Source organism: Mycteria americana, chromosome 2 (assembly GCF_035582795.1).
Source record: "Mycteria americana isolate JAX WOST 10 ecotype Jacksonville Zoo and Gardens chromosome 2, USCA_MyAme_1.0, whole genome shotgun sequence".
In the NCBI taxonomy this organism is placed as follows: domain Eukaryota; kingdom Metazoa; phylum Chordata; class Aves; order Ciconiiformes; family Ciconiidae; genus Mycteria; species Mycteria americana.
Genome location: NC_134366.1, coordinates 26409851 through 26437559, shown reverse-complemented (window position 1 = coordinate 26437559; position 27709 = coordinate 26409851). Strand labels below are relative to the sequence as shown.

Sequence of the window (27709 nt, the reverse complement as noted above, 5' to 3'; positions counted from 1 at the left end):
CTCCTGGGATTCCACTGAGAAGTTAAGGTTAGGGGTTACAAGTTGAAAAGAAAAAAATCAGGTTTATGGCGGTTCAGTGTATAAAGCTATTTACTACCTTGTTCCTGGTACCCTGTTCAGAAACAAGGAGCTCAGAAAGTAGGTAAGAGGGTTTAACGTTCAAGGAATGCCATAACCGCACAGGCTTCTCCAGAGCATCCTGCATTACTGCAGTCCCTCTACCCAAGGTACAACATCTGAGAGAGGAGAACAGCAAAGCCTGCTGGCTCTGTCACGATGGTTCCTGACACAAATCTCCAGATGTAATTAACTCACCGGATTACTTTGCACAAGTGCTGTTCACTTCCAACGATATGTTTTATGACTGAAATTTGAACCTTACTCGCTCTGCTAGAAATAAAATCCTGTGTTAGCCAATAAAGGCAAGGTCCAAGATAAACCTCTAATATGCTCTATAAGTCAGGTTGTGGTTGTAAGTATGTGACCTTAATGATTCGCGGAATTTTTAAAAGGAATTTTTAAAATGCTGAAACTCAGCAAAAACAGTAAGCTGAGTTTTGCTTATCAATAAATATGGATTACATTCAGAAGGTCAGAGAGAATTCACTTTATTAAACACATTATTTTTTCTATTTTATTATTCGATTTTTATTGGTACAAATTTATTGCTAGAAATTTCCTAAGTAATTAAAAAGGAAGATCTGTTTGGCTAGGTATTAGAAAATACAATAACACGCATGATTAAAATACAAAAGTAGTGTCTACCCATTTCTTACTTCCAGAAAACAATGGGGAAAAAATTTTAAAAGCGTATGTCCTCTCAGGCCATTCAGTGGAATTATAGGAAATTAATAACAACAGTCCTGTTGCTGAAAACAGTAACAGAATTTGTCATCTAATTCCATTTGAAGAAGGATCAAATACTTCAGCTGATGAAACAGTGCCACTGCTACTATGGCTGTCTGACCCCTGTGGCAGAACTACGTACGCAGCAAGGATGCTGTTGTATCATTTTGAAAGGAAAAAAAGAGAACTGTGAATACAACCTCAAAGATACATTACAAACTATACATTCATCCATTATAGCCACCGTAAGCTTGGGTCTTCTTTAATCCTCACTCTTTTCTTTGGTTTCTCCTCCTTTCATAATTATTTCTGAATGTAAGGGAACATGCAAAAAAGAATACTGGAATGAACAACTGGTATGTGAACAGCTCTATACCAAGGGGCGTATTACAACAACAGACAAATTGCTTTGTTACAGAAGAGTGAATCCATACATGCCTCCTCAAAATACACTAATAGCAAACACAAGAGTTAAAACAGTCAACCTTTACCACTAGCGGAACGGAATACAGTTCTCTTCTATTTAAGAGAATACTCTTTCACCAGAAGACTTCACAAGAAATTAACAATACGTTCCAATTACAGGGCCTGTTGTGCATTTAGACAGTAGTATTATGAAAGCTAGGCTTAAGTCTATATTATACCCACCCTAAAATACCAAACAAAGGTACTCTTTTAATTGTGTTTTTCTACATATGTGTAATGCAAGTAATCCATATTAAGAATTGTTAATGACCATAATTAGTGACAAATACAAGTATACACATTGCTGTGCCAGAGCAGGCAAAAAGTGAATGCATATGTTATGCATTGTACATGCCTGTGCAGAGCAAGCACCTATGAGAGTAGCGAAGGGCAACAATCATGTATTAGCGCTTCATACATACACTTATGTATTTATTGTCTGAGAAAAGGCAGCAATATTCTCAGTAAACGAGAATGAGGGAGAAAAGCAACAGTATGTGTTCTGTGGATAGGCATGATATAACTATGAACTAGGTTCACTGAATGCACTAGGTAACACCACAGTACACCTAACTGTGATGGCCTGTGATCACTGCCTCCATAACCAGAAGACGTTTTTATTTCTTTGGGCAATGTATATTGTGAAAAACCCAATGCTTTTTACACACCTCAGGATATACAATGAGAACACCAAGAATACAAAGAAAATTTATAAATTGCTGGTTTTAATATAGAAAACTTACTTAAAATGCAGTTTACATAAAACTTAAGACTACCTCAGAATACAAAAGGAAGTGGTGGTAACCTTTGAGCCTGGTCGTTGCTCCTTTTACCATTTGGCTAGGAGACTGTGTGGAAAATAGTCGCCAGTGGTTGAAGAGACTCTGAACTGCTTTAACATACGCAAACTCTATTCATTTCCCACCCCAAAGTAAAGTGCAAGAATACTCCATTTTGAAAGTAGTGATTCCTTCAATTATAGTAGCAGATGTTCTCTATCTTTAAGGTCTCCTGGGCGAGTATCAAAAATTAACACCAGAAGCTTAGTTTTCCAATTTAAAATTTGGGGAAAAAAACAAAGCCTCAAAAGTCCGAGTTTTCAAAAAATAATTTTCCTCGCAATTAAATAGAGTGAAATGTGCAGAAAACAAAAGTTATGAGGTTTTTTAAATGAAACAGCAGTATTATACAGGCATAAAAGTGCTTTTAACTTGAAAAATTCAAGAATCCTTAGACTGCAGCTGTACATATTTCACTGCAGATAACCTTTTGAGTAATCAACTGAGAGAGATGTCACTGTGCTACAAGTCATACATCCTTTTGTCACTTGCCCCAAGGCTTAACGTGACCTATATTTAAAGCCAGAGGGAATCAATAATATTTAATAATCTACATTTTGAATGAAAGAGGTAAAGTTCATCTTCATTCACCATTTGTATTATTACTCTGTAGTAGATTCTTTATTAATAATGAAATGTAGTATTTGACTTCCAGTTCTTTTTCTCATTCACAGTAGTTAAAATTCCAGCCAAAACCAGACGTATAATGTGTTTTAGGCGGAACTGATCTGTTGCACATTGCCTCCCCATAAGACCCAGGATGAATGTACACACATCCTTACGTAGGCTTCTGTACCATGGATACCTAAATGGCAATACGATAGAGTGCCTATTCTTGCCCAAAAGAGAAATGTACGGACACTATCCTAGTACAATCACAGGAAATTAAACACAGCCTGGGAGAGTTCTCAAGACACTGGTGAGCAATTAACTACAACGTTAAAATGCTCCTTTAGGCTTGTGCCAAATAGCACTCCTCCAAACAGCTGATGGGCAAGGCTTGGCAGTGAGAAAGTTCCTGGAACTGTTTTCAAGAGGCTGTTTGCATGCAACCAACCTCTTTAGGAGGCTAAGGAAGTCCACAAGCATATATACAGGCTGTCCCACACCAGCTGGCCAGAGTGACCAGCAACATCCCTACATACATTAAGTGCACTAGTAGAGATATGGCCTTTGACACCAGTTCCCATTCCCCATACATACAGAGGAAGGTGTAAAGTTGGAGCAAGATGCCATGGAGCTATGTTTCATTCTCTTTCTTGTCGCCTCCTTCAACAGGAACATATTTATTGTTGTATTTCTTAATCACTTTCCTATTCTGTTGCAGGCTTTACAACAGGACCCTAGATATGAGTCATAACTGGTTTGGGGCATGACCCAGACAGCTCCTGAAATGTTGTATCTTAAGCAGAGATGTCATATGCATTCAAATGACAAATAGTTTTTTTAAAAAAGGTTTATTTTTAATTAAAATTTCAAAACTGAGGTTATTTAAATATATAATAAAAGTATGCAAATGCTACTTGTTATGAAATAGAAAACCATACAAGCAGTACCTTTTTCATACCCCACACGGATACAGGGTTTTACTGACTCCTCTGCCTCTGTGTCCCATCCAGCTGGTTTGGCAGGCTGGACTTTCCCAGACCGATCCAGTAACCCGAGAACATGGTGACCAATTGTCTCCTCCATGGCCACAGTTGTCTTCACAACTTCTAAAAGAATCTTCATGAGTTTCTCATTAGCCTTCTGAAAAACATGCCTGCAGGACAGAAACTAATCAGTCCTTTGATTTTCCCCTGCTTTCAAAGTGTTTTTTATCCCTTATACACCCTTGCAACCAGGAAAGATTTGCAGTTGAAACAGCAAAATTACAATTTCTTTTTTAAGACTAAACCTCACATCATATACATAAATATTAAAAGCACATTTGTGTTAAAAGTAAGTTCTTTTTACAAAATATGTAAAAAGTCAAACTATTTATGAATATTTGTACTTTTATCTTGGTATTTTACCTAGTTATTCTTTTAAAACAGAGGTCTACATTTGCCTGGTATTCATTATAAACTTACTCTTTTCTCAAAGTGACAATTAAAAAGATTGTTCGTCTATACAGATCAAAAAAGTTACAGAAGAGTCAAAAGGTATTATCAAATACAACAATTATATTCATATAATTTATAAAAAAATAAACTTATTTCATATTATGTACATACAATGTATATATGAATACACATGTGTATAAATGATGTATATGATTCTATATGTGTGTAATACAAAAGATATAGTAAAACAGGTTAAGATTTGTCTCATCCTCTATGCCATTACACTGTTAGGCTTTATAAAAAAATAAGATATTGTTTAATCTAAAGTACGGAAACTTAGAATACGGTTATCTAGAATAAAAAAAATGCCATTATCATCATCCAGAATAAAGCTTATAAATATTATTAATTTAACAACAAGAACATGATTCTCAACATTTTTTTTAAAAATGATCTTTTCTTAACAGTTCTAAGCACCTTTCTTTAGAAAGAAGAGCTGAAGATGTTTCATCAGGCTTTCTTCCTCCATCTTCATCCTCAGAGATCTGCTCTCTCACATCGTTTTGGTTTTCATTTTCATTCTGAGTAAGTTTTTGCAGAGGGAGAGAAGACAAAAAGGATAGAAATCCTGTCATGCCAGAATCAACATATTCTTCTTACACGCAGTAGAACATGAAATTTAAAACCTAAATTAGTTGTGTTTTGTTAAGAAAACTTCTGCACCAAATAACAAATCAAGAAATACTCTTCCTACGTGGAAAAATTAACTAAAACATAAATAAAATCAAAACAGGAAATCCAAGACAGGGCCTATTAGAAAGAACTTTGTTATGCTGATTAAACAGTCCTTGTACTTTCTGTTGGGTGTTGCTATAGCAATATGAAAATGTGAGTTTACCTGAGCAAATAGCTATAGTAATAATCCCCACCTTCAAGCTGTTAAACTAGCTTCTGCTTACCTAAGGTAAAAAACTGTGTCTACCAGTACCACCTCTTGGTTCTTAAACCTGCTCTGTTCAAGCAATAACCAACATCTTTTAGGAAAATATATTACATAAAAAGAGTAGCAGAAAAAAGGAATCTTACTTAGTTTTACATGCCACAGCTGCCATGAAAGTCAAAGTCCATATTTACCTCTGTTTGTGTGCTGTTGTCTTGTAGGTCACAAAACAGCCTCTCTTTTCCGGGTACAGAATGTTGTTTTAATAATTCCAGTTCTTCTAAAAGCATTCTCTCTCTCTCTGCAACCAGGCTGTCATTCTCCATTGACACACGCTAAGAAAGAAGTGTTACAGAAGCACACACAATTTTTTAAGCTTCTGAGTATTACTGAGCCCTATCACTTCTAATTTTTTACGTATTTTGCACAATGAAATTTCAGTCCACTTCTTTAAATGGTTACAAAGACACTGAAAGCTTTCCAGAATGGAATACAGCTCATAAATACTTTTGGTACCTTACACCTTCTTTAAGATTTTCATCAATTTGTGTGCTCTTTATGAAACACAGAGATCACAATGCAAACTGGAAGGTTAATTTCTAAATATTACACGCTATAGTACATGTTTTGCACAAGAAAAAAAGATGAAAATAAGTTCTTTTTACAAAAAGCCTACACACACTCTCTTTTAGAAGAGCTAGAAGTGTTCACGGCTTAAACGCAATGCATACATTCCTATGCGGTTCTTATGGATAAACCATCCTTGGAGCTAAAAACTGGAGAAAAGCCAGCAGCATAAGTTCTACTTAATGTTTTTCATCAGTTTCAGGAATTTGCAACCCCTGACAAAAGATGCAGTTGCAAATTGACAAAGAGGTAAAAGGAGAAAGGATGTATGTATCGAAAGGAAAGATTATCAGGATAAATGACAGAAAGACACCCAGAAAGCAGCTAGGAGAAACAGACAACTGACAGTGCTGGAAAAGACACCTAGGATACAAGTGACTGGCTCTCTAGATTCCCCAGCTCCTTGAGCCCAAACTTAAACAGAACCAAGTCTGGATAAGGTCTGAAGGAACCTAAAGCTCCACTCCACAGTGAAATCAAAGAATTTTAGAATTCATTGATTACTATTTCCATGTGCATTTCTGTAACGTTACGTTGTTGAAATTAAATCAAAGCAAGACAAATTCTTCTGGATTACGTTTACTTTGTCTTTCAAGGGAAAGAATCCTTGAAGACAAGTCTATAAATGACATTATTTTTGAAGACTTAATTATTAAGATAAATTAATGAGTTTCATTAGAATACCTGCTATAGGCTTTGAATAGATGCAGAGTGACAGCAAGTTAAGTTTAAAAAGGCAAAAAACCAGTGGTGTTTGCCACCAAACCCCACAGGTTTTGTTTCATTCCAACAGTTAGTAAGGACTTCATCTCCCATGATTAAAAAAAACAAACCAAAACAAAACAAAAAAAGCCAAACCACGTTGTTGCAGGAAGCCACCAGTACTGTTCAAGTTCAGACCTCAAGTGGGGATGAGGAAAAATGAAGAATTCTACAGTATTCCTAGCCATGGTTGGTGGCTTCATTGATGTAAATAGATGCTAGCCTGCATCCTGCACAGGGCCATGTATCTGGAAGGTGGCATGGTTTACAATGCATCTGCACTCACTCACTCACTCTCTCTTCTGGGTGCTGTGCAGCACTGCAGGCTTTCTCCAGGTTTACAGAAGTCTAAACTGATCCATCATTGACTGAGCTTTGATTAAAGAAATATGCCTTTTATACATATATGCACATATGTGTTTGTATATATACACACACACAAATAGATATGTGTGTGTGTGCGCATGCATATACTAAGTATGTGCATGTCTCTCAACATATACAGAGATACAAGTATAAATAAATATAAATCTGCCTGGTGATGTCCCTTTGTTAACCTATGTTAACTCATTGAGTTAACATATTGGACTTAACATACATTCCCCATATTACCTCAGCTAATTGCGCTTTAAGACTCTCAAGCTCTGCTAAGAGTTGCTCTTGATTTTCTTTTTGACGTTCCATTTGCTGCATGTGCCCTTGTCTCAATAATTCTGTTGCCTGCTGATGTTCCTGATATTGCCGTACTAGCTCCTGTCGCATGTCTTCCAAATGTTCCTCATATAACAACAGCTGACTTGATGCTTCTGTGTCTGATGCTGTCAGCTCACTGTAGCGCTGAAATATTGGAACTATTTTAGCATTTGATGTTCAATGACAGTTTCTAGTAAATATTTAAATAAATTTTAGAAAATACTTTCACAAATTAAAGTAGCTATCACAAAAGCATTATCTGGTTACCTGCTTCTTGGAAGGTCCAGGCTTACAATTATTCTCCATTTAAAAGACAGGTTTTCTAAAATAACTGTGAACAGTGTTAACTCTTACGGTTTTTAGCTGGCAGGGATCTCAACAGAAAATGCAGTGGCAGACATACATGTGTTTGAGTGTGTGTGTGTACAACAAGAGAAGTTTGAGAGAGCATTATCATACAAAACAGGAATATTACAGTTTATTCACTATCAATTTTATGAAATTTAATAAAACTTAGGATAAAATTGTGCAGTCAAAATTTATGACTGCTTGTGAAATGTTAAATACATATTTTACATATTACTTTTATAATTTTTGTGTTCAGCTGATATCCTTTATCACAAGGAACTCAAACTCTTTAAACACTATTTTTAACCTGTTCCTTGTATAAACACTAGAATATAACCTAGCTTACAAAAAGTCTTTATGCAATTTATTGCCTGCAATGCAGTCTTATCCATGAAATGGAATAATCTATTTTCATGTAACCAGTGTCATAGTCCTTTCCTCCCAGCATAGGATAATGCTATGACAGTCAGGTAGAACACAGGGAATAAGGGTAGATAATTTAGGTCTAAAGTTGTCACCCCTTTGAAAGAGAAAGGGAAATATTTAAATGGAATTTTCATCTTAATTTCTTTCTTTGCAGTTTTCTCATTGAAATGAACTGTAAATCCATGGGAAAGATTATTCAAGTATGGTGTTACACACTGCCAGTTTTTTTTTCACACTTACCGGTGTTTCTTCTGCCGTAAGCCCTTTGACATGGGAAAAAAGTTCTTCAGAAATCACTGATTCATGTGTGGTCTGTCCTAATATGCAACCAGGCTTGCTATTAGAATGAAGCTGTCCTCCAAGTGAGTTGATCTCACCAGACTCTTCAGTGAGTTCCTTGCAAAGTGATTTCAATTCTTCATGCTTACTGCTTTTTTCTGTTCCTTTTCTAAGAGGACCATCAACCTCTTCACTGCATTGCTTTTTAATTTCAAAATGCATTCCCTGTTGATGTACAGTCTGTGCTTGTGCTGCTTCTTCCTTCTGCCTAGCAATTCCTGACAATTCAGTCTGTTTGGCAAATGCTACACTCATTGACACAATTACCTGAATAAAGAAAAAAAATCTGTATTAGTTTATGCTTCACAGGATCTCCTATTGCTGAAGAAAACTCGTTGCTGACTATCAATAATATAACTAAAAGTACCAAAAGTTCTGAACTGTGATTCTATCTTTTTTTTTTTTACAGAAGAAAACAGAAAGGTAAAAGAACATAGACATCTTGTCAATCTCATCCACAGTCACATCTTAAAATACAGACATGCTGTATTTAAGGTTGTTTAATAAACTATGGCACTATTTTCAATTAAAATATATTATTTAGCACGGAATTATCTAGTTATTTTTAAAAAAGATTCTTTAAAAAGTGACTTTAAAAAGTCCTGGCATATTGACATAAGCGCAGCTGTGCTAAGCTTCCTCTATCTAACCAAGCATCCTTTGTAAACATTTCACTGACATGGAATTTTGGGCTGTATAAAGACAGCAGTGCCATGTGCTTGATACTCAGCACAGGAATTTTACTTGACCAGAAAGAAATTTCTACTGGCATTAAATAGCTGCAGTTTCAGTTACAACAGGCTGGTAACTTTTGTATTGCTAAGTATCTCCTTCTAATACAAATAAACTCCTGTTCCAATCACGTGAGCAGTTCTTTTGCAGATTTAGAATACAGCCATTTACAGCATAAGCTACAAAAAGTGTGAAAAAAATAGTATAATAAATACAGAAGTGTTACACTTGAAAAAAGTTGAAAAGAAAACATGTAACTCCCCCTTTCCAGAAAATGTGAGTTTGTCTTTTGAACTTAAACGGTCCTTAACAAAACGCTAGCCAATCATGTACTTTGCTTTCCCATAAAGAAGGGTTTTCTTGGTAGCAGATGAGAGAAATGGAACTTTTACTTCAGAAACGTGGATTACTTAAATTAATGTCATCATCTAGTGCTGGCTATAACATTCTTCCTAACTCCGCCTGCAAACCTTTTTAAGAAGTATTCCTTTATTTTTTTTCCACTTTTTCATTTACGTTAATTTGATTTTTATTTATGCCATGATATAATGAAAGCAGAGATAATTTTTCCTTCTGCAAAGAAGTGAAAAAATTTTTGGAAGTAAAAAAGTAAGTAAATCTACAAACAATTTAATATACTCTACCTATAAAATCTTAATTTTATTAGAGAAAGTCACCAGATCCAAATAAAAACTACACATTTTACACAATATAATAAAATGCACAATAAAATATGATCAGAAAACAGTCTGAAACTGTTAAGTGCAAAATCTTTTGAACTGATCAGCTGTTAAGCCTAAAGTAGCAAGAAATCCACTCTCTAAGCCTCCGGATTTTCTAAATAAATTCTAGTGTCAAGTATGGTGCATGTTGTCTATTTTCTTTGAACTATTAAAGCAAAACACCACCACCACCCCCCAAATGAACAGAAATTATGAGTTAGGAATAGGAGAGAAAACAAAAAAAACCCAAAATGTTTCAGATTTTTTTTAAAGAAATCAGAATGAAACAGTTTCAGAATCAGAATGAAACAATTCCTTGTAAATAAATCAAACAAAAGTTAGCATACAGTATTGCAACTATCTGAATTGTCAGAAATGGCAAATGAAAGTGACAGTATTTTTTAAACTAATTTTAAAGTAACAAAATAAAAGTAATACCTTTGCTATTTCTTCTTCTAATCTTTCTTGGTACTGTTTTTCTAGCAATTGAACAACATCCAGATCATTCTGTTTCTCAATTTCACTAGCAAGCTGTAAGAAAACCATGAAATCTCAGATATTTGTGCTTTTATTTCATTAATTTTAAAGTTTCAATCTGACAGAGATTTTTTTTTCCTCAATTAGGTTACCTTCATTTCATGCAAATCACATAATTTTGTACCACAACATAAAAGTACTGGGTAAAGGACTTTGCCTTGTTTCTGCTTCAAAATTAATTTTAAAAGTTGAGTTTGCAACACTGTTCTTCCAGCACTATTTGCATTGTCAAATGCAGACAAAACAGGTAAGAAAGCACAGGATCACAGTACAAAACAGCATCACTGTTCTTCAAAATGCAGAATTGCCGAGCCAGGTTTCCAGCAGTACTAGGGGAGGAACATATGGAGTCTTTTCCATTTGCGTTTGGTTTCTAAGATCTTTGGGATTACTTTTTCAAAATTTATTCTAAAAATTGTGCAGTCTATACTTTAAAAGTACTATTACTAAGGATTTCACTTAAATCACTCTTCTTCCATAACTAGTGTTTAAAGAAAAGTCACAATATTTTAAAGACTCCTGAAGAAATCCCAGAAGTTGAACACCAATTTTTTTCCACTTTAGTAACAAGTAGTCTAAACCAAATGTCTTGTTTCAAAGAAAAAACAAAACAAAACAAAACAAACACCTAACCTAAAACCCAGGACCAATAAAGCAAGCTTTATTGTTCATAATTTCCAGAAATGTTTTTCAGCAAAATTTAAAATCTTTCTTCTCTAACATGGACTGTCTAATAGTATAGCATAGTACTAACATGATAATTACTTTACCACTACCAAATACTAGTCCATATTTCAATTTCATCTTAGAACCCAAAGCATCTAAATTATGTTGACCATATGTATATTAGCTGTCAACTGAGTTATATACCTCCAGTGCTTCATCGGTTCTTTGCTGATGAAGATTTTCAGTGCACTTCACTTCCCTGAAGACTTCTTTTAGCTTTATTTGTGAATCTGTGGATACACTAAAAAGGTAAAAGAAGCAGAGGGGGGAAATTAAAACAATCAATATTTCAGTATACCTTATTTTTCCTCTATTCAAATATGCATTATATGAATATACATATACATTATATATATTTAAAGACAAATAACTGCAAATATTTTCTTCAGAACACGCCTTTTCCCATGCCATTAATTTCATATACTTGACTTCATAATTCATCTGCCTTCCAAATGCTAGCTTGTCCTCTCAATGTAACACATCTTAACACCAGTTTTGCCAAGGACTGCACAAATTCACAGGTACTTTTAAAGCTACCTGAGAATATTTTGTGCTCAATAACTATACACAGTTAAGATGAAGACAAAAGTGCCTGTTTGAATCATAAGGATATGAGAGAAACCAGAATGGCTATGTATATGAAGCCACAAAACCACATAGAAAATGGTTATATTTATTTTGTTTCTCTTAAATTGATCCTTATCAACAGATGCACTGCTTTCTTTCTTGTGTTATATAGATGAGGCATACACATGAAAACAGTAAGAAATCCAATATGATTCGTTTTATATTTAGATAACAACATGCTGAAATATATTCAGAGACTGCCTTTTCCAACAGAACTGCTCTATATATCCAGAGTGCTATAAAACAGTAAAAATCAAAACACCACCACATACCACCAAAACTCTAGCTCCCCTTTCACTACGTACTGAAAAAGACTCAACAGAAATACACTGCCAAAGGATAAGATACAGTATCAAACTACCTAAAAAAAAACCCAAAACATTCTCCTCTAGTATTTGTGATCTGCTACCACAAAGACATGAATCCCTTGCTAAAAGACAGGGTACAAAATAGATTAAGTTAGAAAGCAAGTTTATTGTCTGTGAGACTTACAATCTTAACTACATTAGGATTTTACAGAGACCATGAAGCTTCTTTTGCTCAAATCTGAGAGCTGGTTTAGATAATCCTGAAATGGAGTCCAGAATGGTAATTTTACAAAACTTGTGACACTTTTAACTACAGAAGTAACCCATTATTTTTAGCATTCATGTTTAATTTGATTAATGAACAGTAGCAACTGATTTCCTTTTTTTTTTTTTTTTTTTTCTTTTCTGATGTTGCAATAGGATATACAACTAGATGAAAATGTCCCCCAAAAATTCCTAGGCTTGGCCACAGCTATACTCCTAGTTAGATGTTAGTTTAAAAGATGCAGCAACAAACCAGGTATGGAGACTGAGTGTGTAACATCATTCAATAGGTTACTGACTACATCATTAAGACACTCATCTTCAGGCTTGAGATGTAATGAGACAGACCGCTATACTAGGTTATTAGAAACCAATTTATGTACTGACCTAGGAACTTCTCATGTAAAACTCCAGTGTCATTTTAATGTTTAATACCAGAACTTCAGGTATGAAAGCTAAGAGAATGTAAATCCTCATGTGAAATTTTTTGTCTACTCTGTTAGCTTATAAATACTGATAATCACTCTAAATGCTTATTAAACATATGTAAAATGAGTTTTGAGTATTTTAGGTGAATAGTTATCATGGACTAAATCAGAACACTAACTACCCATTTAAAAATAATTTAGAAATTGTATATGAATATTTGTAACTTGTCCTAGCCAACAGACATACAGCAGTATACAGTTTCACAAAATGCATTTTGAAAATGCTCATAACTTGTTGGTTTTGGTTTTTTTTTAAAGTATTAAAAAGTAATTTATTAAGAAGCCACACAGTCCCTTAAAACTGAGCTCAGGCTAATAAATGTGTACTGATTCTACAAGGCAGATAGTGGAAAACAATTATATAAAGCCTCAGTCTTACAGATGCATAAACATTTGCAGAACTTGGACCTCTTATTCACCTCAAAACAAGTATATACAAGTATTAATTCATATGAGGAAAAAAAATGGTTATTTTCCTTGCCACTTCCAAGGCTACAAACATATTTTAAGGAATGAAAGGAAAACTGGAAGTTAGAAAAACACAGATGGCTGAGAAAAGGCTGTGAGCAAACAATACGGGAAAAACAGCTGTTCGGGTTCTGATGGGTCATGGTTGAAGGGAAATACTTTTATCTTCATTTCTCTCAGCTTCTAAGGATTTTTCCTACCACAGTCCTTTTGCTTTTTAAGAGAGTACTGTTGCAAGTATATCAAATATTTAACAATTTCTAGAAACAGCTAGACAATTTTCCTAGATTACCTACTAAGGTAGCATTTCCTATTGCCTCTGTGTCTACCCTTTTACAGTGGAGCACTGGTCTGACTAACAAACCCTCATAGTTCTCTCTTACAGAAGGAAGATTCAGATGAAAGAAAAATGCAGAGAAACTGAGTGGATTTGTAGTATAGTAAATGAAACAAAATGAAGGAACACCAGGGTCAAAAATGGAAGAACAGGAATCCAGGGATGACACTGAACTGAGCACAATCAAAAGCACCCGCCACTCCTTGAACACATCCAAGGAGCAGCGAAAGAATCAGGGAACAGAAGGAGGCTCCACAGTTGTCAGGATCCCCCCAAGACACTTGCACCTCTTTCAGGTTTGAATGGCCACCAGGGTCAGGGCCAGGAGGAGGCTGATGAGTATGTCCCATGTCCCATGACTTGGTGAAAGCCAGAATGTGTTAAGCGGACCTCAACTCTGCCACAAACTTTATTGCCTACATATCATTCTAGAAAATCATCAATTTCATGCAACTATGCTACACGAGGTGTCTTTAGATGTAAAGTACATTGCCTGGAGTTTCAAGGGTTAAAAGTGGACTGTTGAGTTGGAAGTTTTGAAATTACTGCTAAAAAGCTCATAGATACGAAATTATATTTATGCATTATTCCAATTATCAAATCTTCCTCTATTAACTATAAAAATGTAATAAATTCTAAATGCTGCACTACTTAGTTTGCAATGTTTATGTCATTTCTTTGTAACACTCTTAACAACTCTTGAAGGAACAAAACAACACAAGAGTAATATGTTTATAAAGAATTTCTCAAATTTTGAAGTAAAACGTACCTTTACATGAATGGTTATTTGAAACATTTCTTTTTGTATGCAGTGCAAAGTTATAAGCATTAAAGAACGAATTAATACCTTGTGTGGTCAGAGGATACCCCAGCACTCTGAAGCTTATCCTGTAGATGGACAATCTCTGTAGTGTACCTCTCTTCACTTTCTTTCAGCTGCTGTTGGAAATAGGACCGGAGGTGTTCCAGTTCTTGAGCATGCTGTTCTTCAAGTTGTGTTTTAAGGTTTTCTATCTCCTTCGAACAGTATTCTTGAATCTTAGGATCTGTATGTAGGTTATTTGAAGGGGAAGGGGATTAAATTACATTAGTATAAATTAACTCTTTCCCAAGTTATTAGCAGCAATGGACTGAATAATTACTGTAATTAAAAATTTCTTCTGATATTGTATCAATTACTTTTCCATAACAAATAATTATAACTTAATCTTCCATTTTGCAAAAGGACATTTGATATGGGTAACCAAACTTTAACTGTGGAAAACTGAAAAAGACTAAACCAAAACTGTTTCACAGAATATAATTCCAAAATATTTTAGAGATTTAAGAAAATTAGAGTATCATACTGCAAAATCTGCAAAAATCTCTTATGTGCTTCAAGTTGTAGTAAGTTATGAATCAGTTAAAATTTGAAGTCATTGTCTTCTCTCTCTCTCTCTGAACATACATACGTTAAAAACAGCATATGCATCTTTTTACCCATTAGACCCTGTGAAGGGGTCTGCAGACATTCCTTTGTTTCCAGATGGCTAAGTTCCTCTTCTTTGCTCCTTTCTGAAGAAGATAGCCATGGTTCTTTGACCTAAAAAATAATCAAGTAAATACAAATGACAACAACTTTTCTAGCAATAATGCAAAAATATTAACTGTAATTATAAACATAGAAGAAAGGTTGGTGGCCAATGCATAAGCGAGCGTAACCAGTGTAACAATGTGTTTCATTTTACAGCCTGAATGACCAAGTATACATTTATAGCTACTTGATCAGCCTGTGCAGAATGTCCACTGTAAATCTCAAACTCCTCTCTCTGGATATAAACTGTTAAGTTTTAATTCCTCTGACTCCAAGAAGGAGAGGAAGGCACTAATATCCTCCTCAGGCCCAAGATGCAGTTTTCACATACAAATATTTTTTTGTACATGTATATCCATCAATACATGTGACCTGCAACCATCTCTAGATATAATTGGTTAGAGTACTCTATTTAATACATGGAAGTACCTAACTCCAAATTTACTGATAAAATTTGTCTTTAGGAATCCCAGGCCCCTGAGATGAGCGTAAGTTTGGAGCAAGGAAGGCAACCTTGGTGGAGAAGGATCAGGTTAGGGAACAAACTGGACATGAACAATTTGGTGGTGCCTGAGTGGATACACCAAGGAGTGCTGAGGGAGCTCATCTATGTTATTGCGAGGCCATTCTCAATTATCTTTCAAAGGTCATGGTGATTGAGGGAGGTTTCTGAGGACTAGATAAAAGCAATCCTACCTTCAAGAAGAGAAAGAAGGAAGATTTGAGGAACTACAGGCAAGTCAACCTCACTTTGACCTCTGGGAAGGCAACAGAGCAAATAATCCTGGAAACTATTTCCAAACACATGAAGCCGAGAAGATACGCCATTTGGGAGTAGTCAGAATGGATTTATGAGGGGAAATCATACCTGACCAACCTTCCGACACCACCTCCCATCACATGCCCATAGACAAACTGATGAAAAATGGGGATGGTGAGGCCGACTGAAAACTGGCTGAACTGCTGGGCTCAGAAGGTTGTGATAGGTGGCATGAAGTCCAGTTGGAAGCCAATAACTAGTTGTGTACCTAATGGGTCAATACCGGAGCCAATTCTGTTTAACCTTTTTATTAATGTCCTGGATGATGAGACAAGAGTGCACCCTCAGCAGGTTTGCAGACTGTACAAAACTGGGAGGAGTGGTTCATACACCAGATGGTTGTGCTGCTGTTTCAAGAGACCTCAGCAGGCCAGAGAAATAGGCTGAGACGAGCCTCATGAAGTTCAACAAAGGCAAATGCCAAGTTCTGCAACCTAGAGAGGAACAGCCCTGTGCACCAGTACGTGCAGAGGACTGACCGGCTGGAAAGCAGCTTTGCAGAAAAGGACCTGGGGGCCTTGGTGGGCACCGTGTTGAACAGGAACCAGCAATACGCCATTATGACAGACGTCCAACAGCCTCTTGGGCTGCATTAAGAAGAGTGTTTGCCATCAGGTTGAGGGAGGTCATCCTTCCTCTCTACTCAGCACTGGTGAGACACATCTGGAGTGCTGGGTCCAGTGCTGCACTCCCAGTATAAGAGAGAAACGGATATACTGGCACGAGTCCAGCAGAGGGTCACAAAGGAGATGAGGGGCTTGGAGCATTTGTCTTACAAGGAGAGGCTGAGACAGTTGGGAATGTGTACCCTGAAGAAGATAAGGTTGCCCACCAGGCTTGTGAAGTCTCCATCCTTGGAGATATTCAAAATTTGGACGGACACAGTCCTAGACAACCTCCTCTAGATGACCCTGCTTTGTGCAAGGGGTTGGATTAGACAAACTCTAGAGGTGCCTTCTAACTTCAGCCATTCCATGATTCTGTGACATGGGTAGCAGCTTTCTCCATTTTATCAAATCAATGCCTTGCTCTGCCACTCAACCAGGATACAGAAACACAATTTCAAACACATTCTTCGCTCATCCAGAGGGAATTCATGCAACAGAGAAAATTCAAATGCTCATATACTCATACGCTATAAAAAGTTTACCTGTTTACAATCTTTCATCAGCTCTGTTTGGAGTGCTTTCAGCCTACTGTATTCTTCCATTATCTTGTGTAGAAGTGCATCCATACGTTCTTGCACAGCTAAATTACACAGATAACCAGGGACTTTAAAAAAAAAATGAAATTAAACATTTTACCATAAATTTTAATACATTTCACAGGAGAACTGTTCACAAGTTCTCCACTGAAGAATTGTCTGATAAACATTACATATTATTGAAACAAGTGAGGCCACTTCCAAATTTTGGATGCATTTTTATATAGTATTGACATATATGAATTTTTTGGTAGAGCTGCTAGCTTCTTCTAGAAAAGGAGGAAGAAAAAAAAAAACAACACTTTTTTCACTGATTTCCACTATACTGAAAACAGCACAAGAAAATACTAAAAAAATAAAAGTGTTTCACAATAGCGAGGAAATCTCTAAAGCAGCTATTTAGGCACATTAATTAGCACCTGAACAACTAATGGCATAACTGTCAGTCTGAAATACTTGAAATCAGTATTTTTTTTTTTTAACCAGCATGATAGTACAATGCCATTACCTTGAGTTTGACCTCTGTGTGTTGGTAATTCTACACTCAGTTCTTCTCTCACAGCAGCAGGTCTATGGAAAATATCCTGTTCCCTATCACCAACTTCTACAGCAGCTGAAGAATGCTCATTCTGATTGCCACACAAAACCTGCACAACACATGAAACAAAGAAAAAAAAAAAGTGAAGATTTGTTTATTAACTTATCAGTCACAATTCACAAAGAAAACAAGAAAAATGGCAGCAGGAAAGTAGTATTTTGTAGTATTATCTTCTGTGGAAATGATGGCATAGATGTTCTGTTGAGTCATAAGAACCTCGACAATCTTTAAACCTCCTGATAAAAGAAACAGGTATGGAAAGACTTTTCAGCTAAAACATAAATACATATATTTTGTAATGGCTATTTAATTTGGAACTGCCCATTATTAAAATCTTCCATAGGAAGGCCTCCTTTATGAATGCTGAAAGCAAATTTACATTGTAAATGTCTCATTCTCGTAAACTGTAATTTTACTTGGAAGAAGGATTCCCTATGGCAGAAATTTGTATCTTTTTAGAGATTACAATTCATCTTGTTCTTAAACAAATAGAATAGAAGGGGATGGCAGAAGAAAAATCGTAAACAGATGCCTCATGTTTGTTGGTGCTATGTGGCCAGAAGAATAGCTGCCATATTTAGAATGAGTAGGCAAACAGAAGATTTATCCATATGATTTCTGAAGATAAATGACACTTGAAAAGAAACTTGGCCTGCCCAGAGCACAGAGTGGGATTCTTTATTTAAGGATTTTGGACTCAACAGATACCAAATTCAACTTACAAAAGTAAAATCACAATTTCTCCAAAAGCTCAACATGGATCATACAGATTGGCAGCGTTCTTCTCAGCTCTGAAACAACTAATGCCAAAGACTCTCATTCAGCTGCTGCTTTCTATGAGCTATCATGGAGTCCTGCTTAATCTCTCCTATGTTGGCTCCCAAGTAAAAAAGTTCTGCTATCCACTTTCCCAAAAAGGTGTTGAAAAAAGCCCAGCAAACAAGGAAAAAAAAACCCCAAACCCACCAAAACCAACCATTTGAAGTATTTAAGATTGGAAAACCATGGCTCATAATGAATAATGAAAGTAGCTTAATTTATCCAGAAATAAGTTTAATAAGTAACTTGATTGTTGGTCAAAAAGTACCTGTAATGGCCATTGATTACTAGTAGTCTACAAAAAAAGATAGGGCAAAATAGTATTGTTGATGGCTGATACTAGAATACAGACTAAAAATAAGCTTCAATTTTTGACTATAATATTTAGTTACTGAAAACAATATAGACAGAAATTTTGGTAGATTCTTAGACACTTTTAAGTCTTTGAAAGATATGCTGCAGCTAAGAAAGAAATTACTGTCTTATTGCAGATATGAGAGAGTGATGTCCTGTGTGTCAATATATGCACGTCATCAGACCGCTGTTAAATTAATAACTTACAGCCAGAGACATACAGAAAGGAAAAAAATACTTCCAAACTAGTAGATATAAGACAAATATTACATAGAAGATCAAGACTAGGTATAAGACAGAAGAACTGCATGGGCAAGGACATAAAAGAGTTCAGGAAAAAAAATACAAACCCCCTTGCAATATTATTTTGTAAGATCAGGTTTAGCAGTCTCTATTTTGTGATAAATTCAAAGAGAAAGCTGCAAAGAAAACACGTTAAAAATGATGGAGAAAAATATGATGACTCACTGTACACATAATTTTTCATTTTCAAAATTTCCATTTTAAAAAAGACTCTTTGTTAAATCTTACCTGAGCAAGCCTAGAACATTCCTCAGTTACAGATTCATTCAGCTTTTCTATAAGTCTTTGTGTAGATTTGACTTCATCATCTATGAATACAAATTATTCATATTATTTTTAAACACTATATGCACAACAACTTTTCAAAGGCCTAATTTCCTGCCTTGGTAAGGTTGCTTCTTCACCTCTTAGAAAGGCATAGTTTTTTGTTCCCCTCTTTCTTGTTCCATCACACAAGCAGATTCAATTATTATTGTAGAACTGCATGTTCAAGAGGAGTAAGTGATAAGAAATGGCTTTGTGTGTTAGTGAGCTCTAGAAAGACCAAACTTTACAGAAACATACTGGAGGGCAAAGAACTTATGCCAAAAAATTGCACAAGGGCAAACCACGGGATGACAGAAAAAGCAGGGATAGAAAACCAGCATGATAACATAAAAGCTAACTGAGGCAAAAAGTAGTAAAGAAGCTTACTTAATGTGGGCAGGGAGCCAATGCAGGAATTCAAAGAACAGAGAATAAACAAGCACCAAAATATTTTGCTGATGCATTTGCTTATTATTTCAGTAAGGAATACAACCTTATGGGTGAATCTATTACATAGTTCTTCACAATTAATTGACCTAATACAAATAGCAAAACGTGAGTTGTAATACTTCCTATTCCTTCTTTTTTTTTATATTATTGTTACTTTTTTTTTAAAGTACCCTGAGTAATAGACTACTTGTAATGGGTAAATAATTTAGTACAAAAACATTTCAAAATGTTCGATAAAAACAATTTATTGGACAGCTACATGCACAAACTCTTGTGCTCGTTTTCTTTTAAAGACACTTTTTCATATCAAGAGCTTTGCTTCTATAATTCTGGTCAAGTTACCTGCTTGTTGAATTTTCAAGGTCTGGAGCTCCAGCTGATGCATTTTTTTGAGATCATTCATCTCTTGTAGATGACTACGTACAAGTTCCTCTTTAAGACTGCAAAGTGCACTCTCTTTTTCTGCTTTCAGGTACTCACGAACCTGGTCTACATGAGCTGAATAAACCAGGGATAGGCAAATCCGCTGTGCTTCCATCTGTAGCTGTAAATCAGCCTTTGAATGAAAAGACACATTTTATAGAGAATGAGAAACAAGAAAACAAAAAAGTCCCATCTTTGCAAATTTCTGTAATTAATAATGTGTTGAATGGAATGCTGCATATATGGTATGCATTAGGTAAATTTAAATATACACAGTTTGGAAAATTGAATTGTAACAAAATAGCATGACACCTCTTCAACTTAAAATAAAAATCAAACTAAAATAAACAGAACTCAATATTCTTCAATTCCTATTTTACAGCAATAAAAACCCAACAAATTTTACCCCGATGAAGTGAGAGCAATATCATTAGCAACAGAGTAAGTTAAGAAAGTTCACTCCAAATACAGAAAAAAGACCGTTTTTAAGCGGACCTTAAAAACGTTGATTTCCAAGGCCTGTAGTTCTAGTCTGCTATTTTGGGAATGTTATTGCTAAAGCAAAAACATGTTTAGGATATTCCAGTAATGAGCTATTTAGAGTCCCAGTTTGAAAAGGTTTTTAGACACCTCTGGACCATAATGATTTTTCAGTTCTATGGCAGGAAATTGCAAGACCTTTATGACATCCTCATAAAAAAAATAAAATATGTTATACAGCTGTAGGTCTTTTCTATACTCTCACAACTGTTTCCAATGTGGCTTTGCCTGTGATTTTATTTCTTAGGAAATGAATGAACTACAACACAACATAAAATTAGGCAGTAATGGTATTAGTTCACTGTTAGGTGGGTTTTTAGAACATGAAAAAAAACAATCAAAAAAATAGTGGAAGACTGGTTAACATCTATTTCTACAGAAAACTTAGTTGCATACTTCTTGCAGCATGCTATTCAACTTCATCACTGTATATACATTTAAAGCCAGATTGATGATTCCAGCGGCTAATTAAATATTGGTAATTCAATACTTAGATATTTTTATTGACAAATAACAATCCTTTCCATACTACCTGCAATTCATTTACAATACCTAAAAATACAAGCAACACTTCTCCAGCAAAACATGGAGATTGGTTAGAATCACACGATATACATAACTTCTGTATCTTCACACATTTCTCTTCTCACGCTCACATCCACATACATTTCTTAAGAAGTGATAACCGCAACATACCTGTTCTGATTTTAAGGCATCCACTTGCTGCTGAAGATTATTATTTTCACTCTGTGTAATGGCTATTAACGATGTTTCATCTGTCGGCCTGTCTGTCATCCCATGCAAATGTTCTACAAGAGACTGCTGTTCTGGTTGCAACATTTGCTGAACATCCTTTCTTTTTGTTACCTCATGACTGATATCGTTGCCCAAACCTAGATTTCCGCCTACATTTATTCCTTCATCAACTTTATTTCTTGGACCGGGGGTTTTATTTTCACTTTCAGATGTTGGAGCAGCAGTGTTTAGAGCTTTTCCTTTAGAGTATTTTGTCTTAGGGTCGTTACTACTCCTATTTCCTCTCTGAGCATGGCTAATTTTGACTTCTAGTTCTTTACATTTTGCTAGAACTTGTTCTTTCTCATCTTGTAAGGATTTAACTTTATCATTTAAATGACAAATTTCACTATGCTTTGACTTTAACTGTTCAGAGAGATCGGAAAGTCTCAGGGATAATTCCAGTTTCTCACGCTGAGTTACCTCAAGCTTTTCCATAAGTTCTGTTGCATCTTTCTCAACAACTTCTCCAGCCTCAAATGCATCTGCCTTGGACACCTTGATTTCTTTATTCCCTTCAAAACCAGAAGTTTTAGTTTTATTTAAAACTGGTCTATTGCTTTCTAAGTGGTGAAGTTTTTCATTCAAGGCTTTGAGTTTGCTTTTATATTCAGCTTCCTGCTTATTCTTGTTCTCTTCTAACTCAGATTTTGCCTTCAGAAGACTTGCACATTCTTTCTGCAGCTCTTTATAATTAGCTTCAAGTTTTTTCTCAGTAAATGAAAAGGCACTCTTCTGCCTTTCAGTATCCTCTTGGAGTTGACCATTTTGGTTTTTAAGTTGCTCATTTTCAGTAATCAGCTTTTCTATTCTTTTTTGCAAGTCCAAAATCTCTGATTTAGAGCTAACACTGTTGTTGAAAATGACATTTTCTTCAGAGCTTACCAACATACTTTTTAATTTCTCTTCCAGAGTTTTGTTTTCCCCCTTAAGAAGGTTATTTTGTGTTTCAAGTTCTGAACATTTTTTTTGAAGGCTATCTTCTCTCTCCCTCATTTGTTCCTGCATCAACTCAGTCTTAAGCTGCAGCTCTTGAATTTCTTGTTCAAGGGTACCTTTTTCTTTTTCCTCTTGCCTAAGCACTTCAATCTCCTTCTGCAGCTCATGGATTTGAAGTGTCATTTCTTCAGATTTAGCATTTACAATAGACTGCTGTAAATCTTTTAGGTTTGAAATCTCTAATATCAATTGATTTTGCTGTGTGATTAAGTTGTCCTTTTCATATTGCATGGCTTCTACCTTTTGACTCATTTCATTTTGTACCTCATCTAACTGCTGTTTATGGTGCAGAGTCAAGTTATCTTTAAGGCTTTCCATGTTCACCATGTGCTCTTTTTGTAAGTCTTCTTTAAGTCTGGAAAGTTCCTCTTCATGACTAAACAGAAGCTTTGTTCTCAGTCTCTCTAATTCTGCTTCTTGAGATTCTGCCATCCTGTCCAAAACTGCATCCTTCTCCCTTTCTAGCATTTCAAGTTTTATTTTGTAATTTGTGACTTCTGCCTCATGTTTTAATTCCAATTCCTTCCTAAATTCAGAGGCAGAAGCCAGCTGAGTTTTTAAATCTTCAATCACAAACTGGTATTTTTCAGCTTCATTTAACCTACATTCCATATCCACTATAGTTTGTTTGGCTCTTTGAACCTGCTCTCTTGAAAAATTCAGTTCTTGGAAAAGATCTTCAATTTTAGTTTGTTGAAGAGACTTCTCTGCTGAAATTACTTCCATCTGTTGTGACAATTCTTGCTTTATTTTTTCCCTTTCATTATCAGCATCTTGCAATTTCACATTCAATTCATTAATTTTAATATTCATTAAATGCATTTGATCTTTATTGATATTCTCATTCAAACATAGACTTGAAGTTTTCTCCAATTCTACTTTTTGTTGCAAAAGACGCTGTTCTATTTCCATTGCATGTTGCTTAATTAATTCTTGCTTCATTTGTACAATCTGTTGGCCGTGCATTTCATCTAATTCAGCCTGAAGTTGTGCCAGCCTCCTTTGTGTTTCTAATTCCATTCTTTGCACAATGTCAGCTTCAGACTGGCTGTCTTTATAACACCGTTTCTGCAGTTCTTCCACAGTTCCCATTAATTGTTTTATTTCATCAGAACATTGTCTTTCTTTTTGTTTGTAGGTGGTAAGTTCAACTCTCATATTACTTATCTCCTGGTTCTTTAGTGAAATCTGTTCTTTCAATTCTTCAAGTAATTTACTGACATCTGATAATTTTTCCTTAAGCTGAAATGAATTTTTTTCTTCTTCTCCAAGTTTTGCTTCCAGCTCTTCAACTAATGCTTCTTTTTCTTGTAGTTTACTCAAATCTTCTTCCTCATTTTTGTGTTTTTCCTTTAAAAAAATGAGCAAAAGCATGTTCTTATTTTTAGTTTGTTACCTGAACATATCAGAACATGTATAGACTTAACTATTTAAACACAATACCTTTCTTTAGAAGGCTAGTGATCATTTATAAAACTAAATAGAAATTATTTGTTGACCTCATTTGGAGGTTTTCTGTACCTTTGGAATAAGTGACAATCCCTGCCCCCCCTGCCTCACCCCACCCCAAAATATTCACTTCCATTTTTTCCAGTTGTGCTCTCATACTTCAAAAAAAGATATTTGGTGCAATCTACTGAAAACTTTGTCTCTTGTCACTTTTAATGACATTTAATTTTTTAGGTACTTTTAAGATGCTTTCCATGAAGGATAATTAAAAAAATGTACATGAAGAAAAGAATTCATTCTTTCCTTAAGACAGAAAATATTGTTCAAGCAGGTTATTTTAAGGTTTTTTTCCTAACAAAATAATGTCATTTAATGAAGGCATTCTAATATACAGTATAGGTTCATCATTTCTTGTAAATATTTCTGCAATTTTTAAAAACATGATACATAATACTGACATAAAAATTTCAGTTTTAAATTATACACATATTATGTGTTATTTAACAGAAGCAGTCTTAAAAACTTAAAACCTTTGTATGCATTATATGCAGCACACTCATAGTCTGTGCTTTGGCCTTTAAATTTCAAAGGAACTACAAAATCCTGAAAAGAAAAGAGAGATTAGGAAAAGAGATCTTTCTAGTAAGGAACATACCATCTCATATATTGTGATTTTGTCTTGAAGACATGTAATCTGCACTTCAAATTCTTCATTCTTTTTTTGATAATTCTTCAGCAGACATTCTTGTTCTTCTAGCTGTTGCTGATGTGAAAGAATCTGTTGCTTGGCTTGCAATAAATCAGCAGCTGTGCAACTATGGCTGGTGTTCCTTAGGGCTTCACTTGCCTGCAACTTGAATGTTAAAAAAATAAAACCTAAAATACATCAGTTTTTCAGAAACAGCTTGCACTAAAGAGAGAGTGATCTTTACTTTCTTCTTCCACATCACAAGCCCAAAGACTACCGCAAAAATGTTATAAGTTCTTTTAGGAGGAACTGACATACCCTTACTCTTTTGGGATAGCCAACTAATAAAAATATTTAATATTAAATTGTTTTATGGTGAGCTAGCACAGGACAGCAGTGTCTCAGAAACATTTCTAAGTAGTAAAAGGAAATAGTTGTAGTTACCGTCCCCAAAATCAGATTTTTAATAATAAAAACCCGGCTTCAGAATATAATCCACCGGAAGCTCAGAAAAGCTATATAAAGTACTTAAGCAGCACAAAATACTACAATATTCAACTGCAACACTGTAAACATAGTCACGCAGATTAAAAGTGTCCATGGCACCTCAATCACCAGTGCTTTTTAGAACAAATGCTTCTCTGAAACTTAACTTCATTATTTAAATTACCTTCTAATAACACCACAAGAGGCAGGTTTTACCCAAAAATATAGGAAGGACTGGAGCATGAAATGGGGGCCCACTAAAGTTGATGGCTGGCTGTTTTGATTTCAAAGAGGACAGGTTGGATTTCAGCCCAAAGCTCTGAGAACTAATTAGAGAAATGTTTTTCCCTAAGATAACTGCCATCATCCAGTATTTATCAGAAGCTACCATCACATACTAGGGAAGAAAACAGACTAATCTTTATTATTTTATAGTGAATTAGTACAATAAACCAGGTACTATAATGATAACTGTAGGACTGGTAAAGTGACTGCTGATCTATACTAAGAGACCAATTCTTCAAAAATGCACAAAAAATTCTGTGTTTCTGCAGGAAGTAGCCATTTATGGACCCTCCAAAGTGACACCAATTTTCAAACCCAAATAAATATTGGTAGCACTGTAACTTACATGCTGAAACTGAATTTGTAGTTTTTGACTTTGTTCAGTAAGCTCTAAGAACTCCCTCATAGTTTCATCCTTTTCTTTTCGTGCCTGCTGTAGGTTAGTAGTGAGCTGAGTGATAATGTCATCTCTTTTTTTGATAGCAGCTTCAAATTCTTGCAGCTACAAAAGATAAAATTTAAAATATTAGCGCGCATCAAAGCCACAGACAAAAAAAATACTAGCTTATTCTAGTTAAGTAGGAATACATCATCCCTAAACTCTCTATTTAAAAGATGTGTCACACAGACCTTACTGGAGCATTTATGTTTTCACAAACTGTATTTGTAAATACTTCAGAAACAGATTTTTTTCCCCTCATTTAACAATATATGACCTCTCCATAAAATATATTTATCAAAGAACAAAACCTGAACCTTTAATAAGGTTAATTAGTTAAATATATAAATTGCTTTTAAACTAAAAAGCGTGGCCACATAAACAAACCATCATAAAGGAAGCCAGAGTATCTGCTTACAGTGTTTCAGCAAGTTTGTACAACTACTCATGTACACACACTTTTCCCCACAATAAATGCAAGTTATATCATCTCTCACTGAAAGTGCAATAAATTGCATTCATCGTACTAAAAGCATCTGATACCATGCAGTATCCTACATTGTGAACCCAGAGAAATTATTCATAACTACATGAGAAAATCAGCTCAAGCTGCAGAACTGATACAGTGTATTTAATAGATGAATCTTTTGCAATTTGTAATGATGAAGAAATGATAAAAATACAGAAAAAAATCCTTTGAAAATGTTTTAATTTTTGTAGGATTACACTTAGCCAGAAATTCTACAATACTAATTGGGACTATTTTAATGTGCAACTATATAATAGACATGTTACTCACTTTAAAGTCACTTTGTCAATTTGAACTCATTCAAGGATAGTGGAAGCTTCATCTCTATGTACTGCAAATTTCTTAAACCATCAGTCACCTTCTGTAACTGTTTTGTTTACAATGCTCCCAAAATGAAGCTTCTCCAGGTTATATGCTGAGTCTTGAAGTAAAATTATAATGCTTCCAGATAAAGCTCACTGATTTAGAGGATAGGGACATTATTCAGTGGGACATAAAAACCAGAATTCCCTTAAACAAGCCAAACTATGCAAAGAATTTGAGGAAATTCTTTCAAAGTTCTTTTCAGAACACTGCAGTGAATTCCTACTTTAAAAGCATGGATCTACTGGAAAGACTAGATGTTTGTTATAACAGAGAAAATTAGGAACAGATCAGACACTTAAGTGTGTCATAACTTTCCTTTTGCATCTGTTCAATGAAATTGAATAACGAAATTTATCTGTTCCGATCCACACGTTGTTATATGATAATTTTCAACTTTTTTTATTCAATCTTTTTCTTTAACAAACAGGCAGAACTAAAGCACACAACATATCTTCTGCATTCCCCTTTTACAATCCTTTTGTTTCTTCTGAAAAACATGCATTTTTCCCATATGAAAAACCATATGAATTTCTCAACTGAGATATTATGCACTGTACCACTAGCATACAAAAATATGCTGCAACTATTAAAATATTGTTGTACCACAGCCTATTTTCTTTTAATATATTTTTAATTTATTTTTAAAATAGTAATCATAGCCATTTAAAAAATTCAAACATTTTAATTTTGACCTTTTTCAGGAAAAACTAATAGTAGTCACAATTGTGAGAAACTAAAATTATG

The 27709-nt window shown here is 35.0% G+C and overlaps 1 protein-coding gene across 1 annotated transcript in view; it reads right to left on the bottom strand.

Annotated features, from left to right (window-relative positions):
• AKAP9 (A-kinase anchoring protein 9) overlaps window positions 1-27709 on the bottom strand; it is a 124149-nt gene that overhangs the window by 48961 nt on the left and 47479 nt on the right. Inside the window, exons 6-21 of the mRNA XM_075492797.1 lie at window positions 25978-26133; window positions 24828-25025; window positions 21626-24073; window positions 20309-20522; window positions 19439-19518; window positions 17645-17783; window positions 17083-17180; window positions 15019-15121; window positions 14387-14585; window positions 11192-11288; window positions 10223-10315; window positions 8232-8597; window positions 7137-7361; window positions 5330-5470; window positions 4673-4776; window positions 3707-3912 (exon numbers count right to left, since the gene is read on the bottom strand). Of these exons, the coding sequence (XP_075348912.1) occupies window positions 3707-3912; window positions 4673-4776; window positions 5330-5470; window positions 7137-7361; window positions 8232-8597; window positions 10223-10315; window positions 11192-11288; window positions 14387-14585; window positions 15019-15121; window positions 17083-17180; window positions 17645-17783; window positions 19439-19518; window positions 20309-20522; window positions 21626-24073; window positions 24828-25025; window positions 25978-26133 (4867 nt within the window). The remainder of the gene's footprint in view (window positions 1-3706; window positions 3913-4672; window positions 4777-5329; window positions 5471-7136; window positions 7362-8231; window positions 8598-10222; window positions 10316-11191; window positions 11289-14386; window positions 14586-15018; window positions 15122-17082; window positions 17181-17644; window positions 17784-19438; window positions 19519-20308; window positions 20523-21625; window positions 24074-24827; window positions 25026-25977; window positions 26134-27709) is intronic.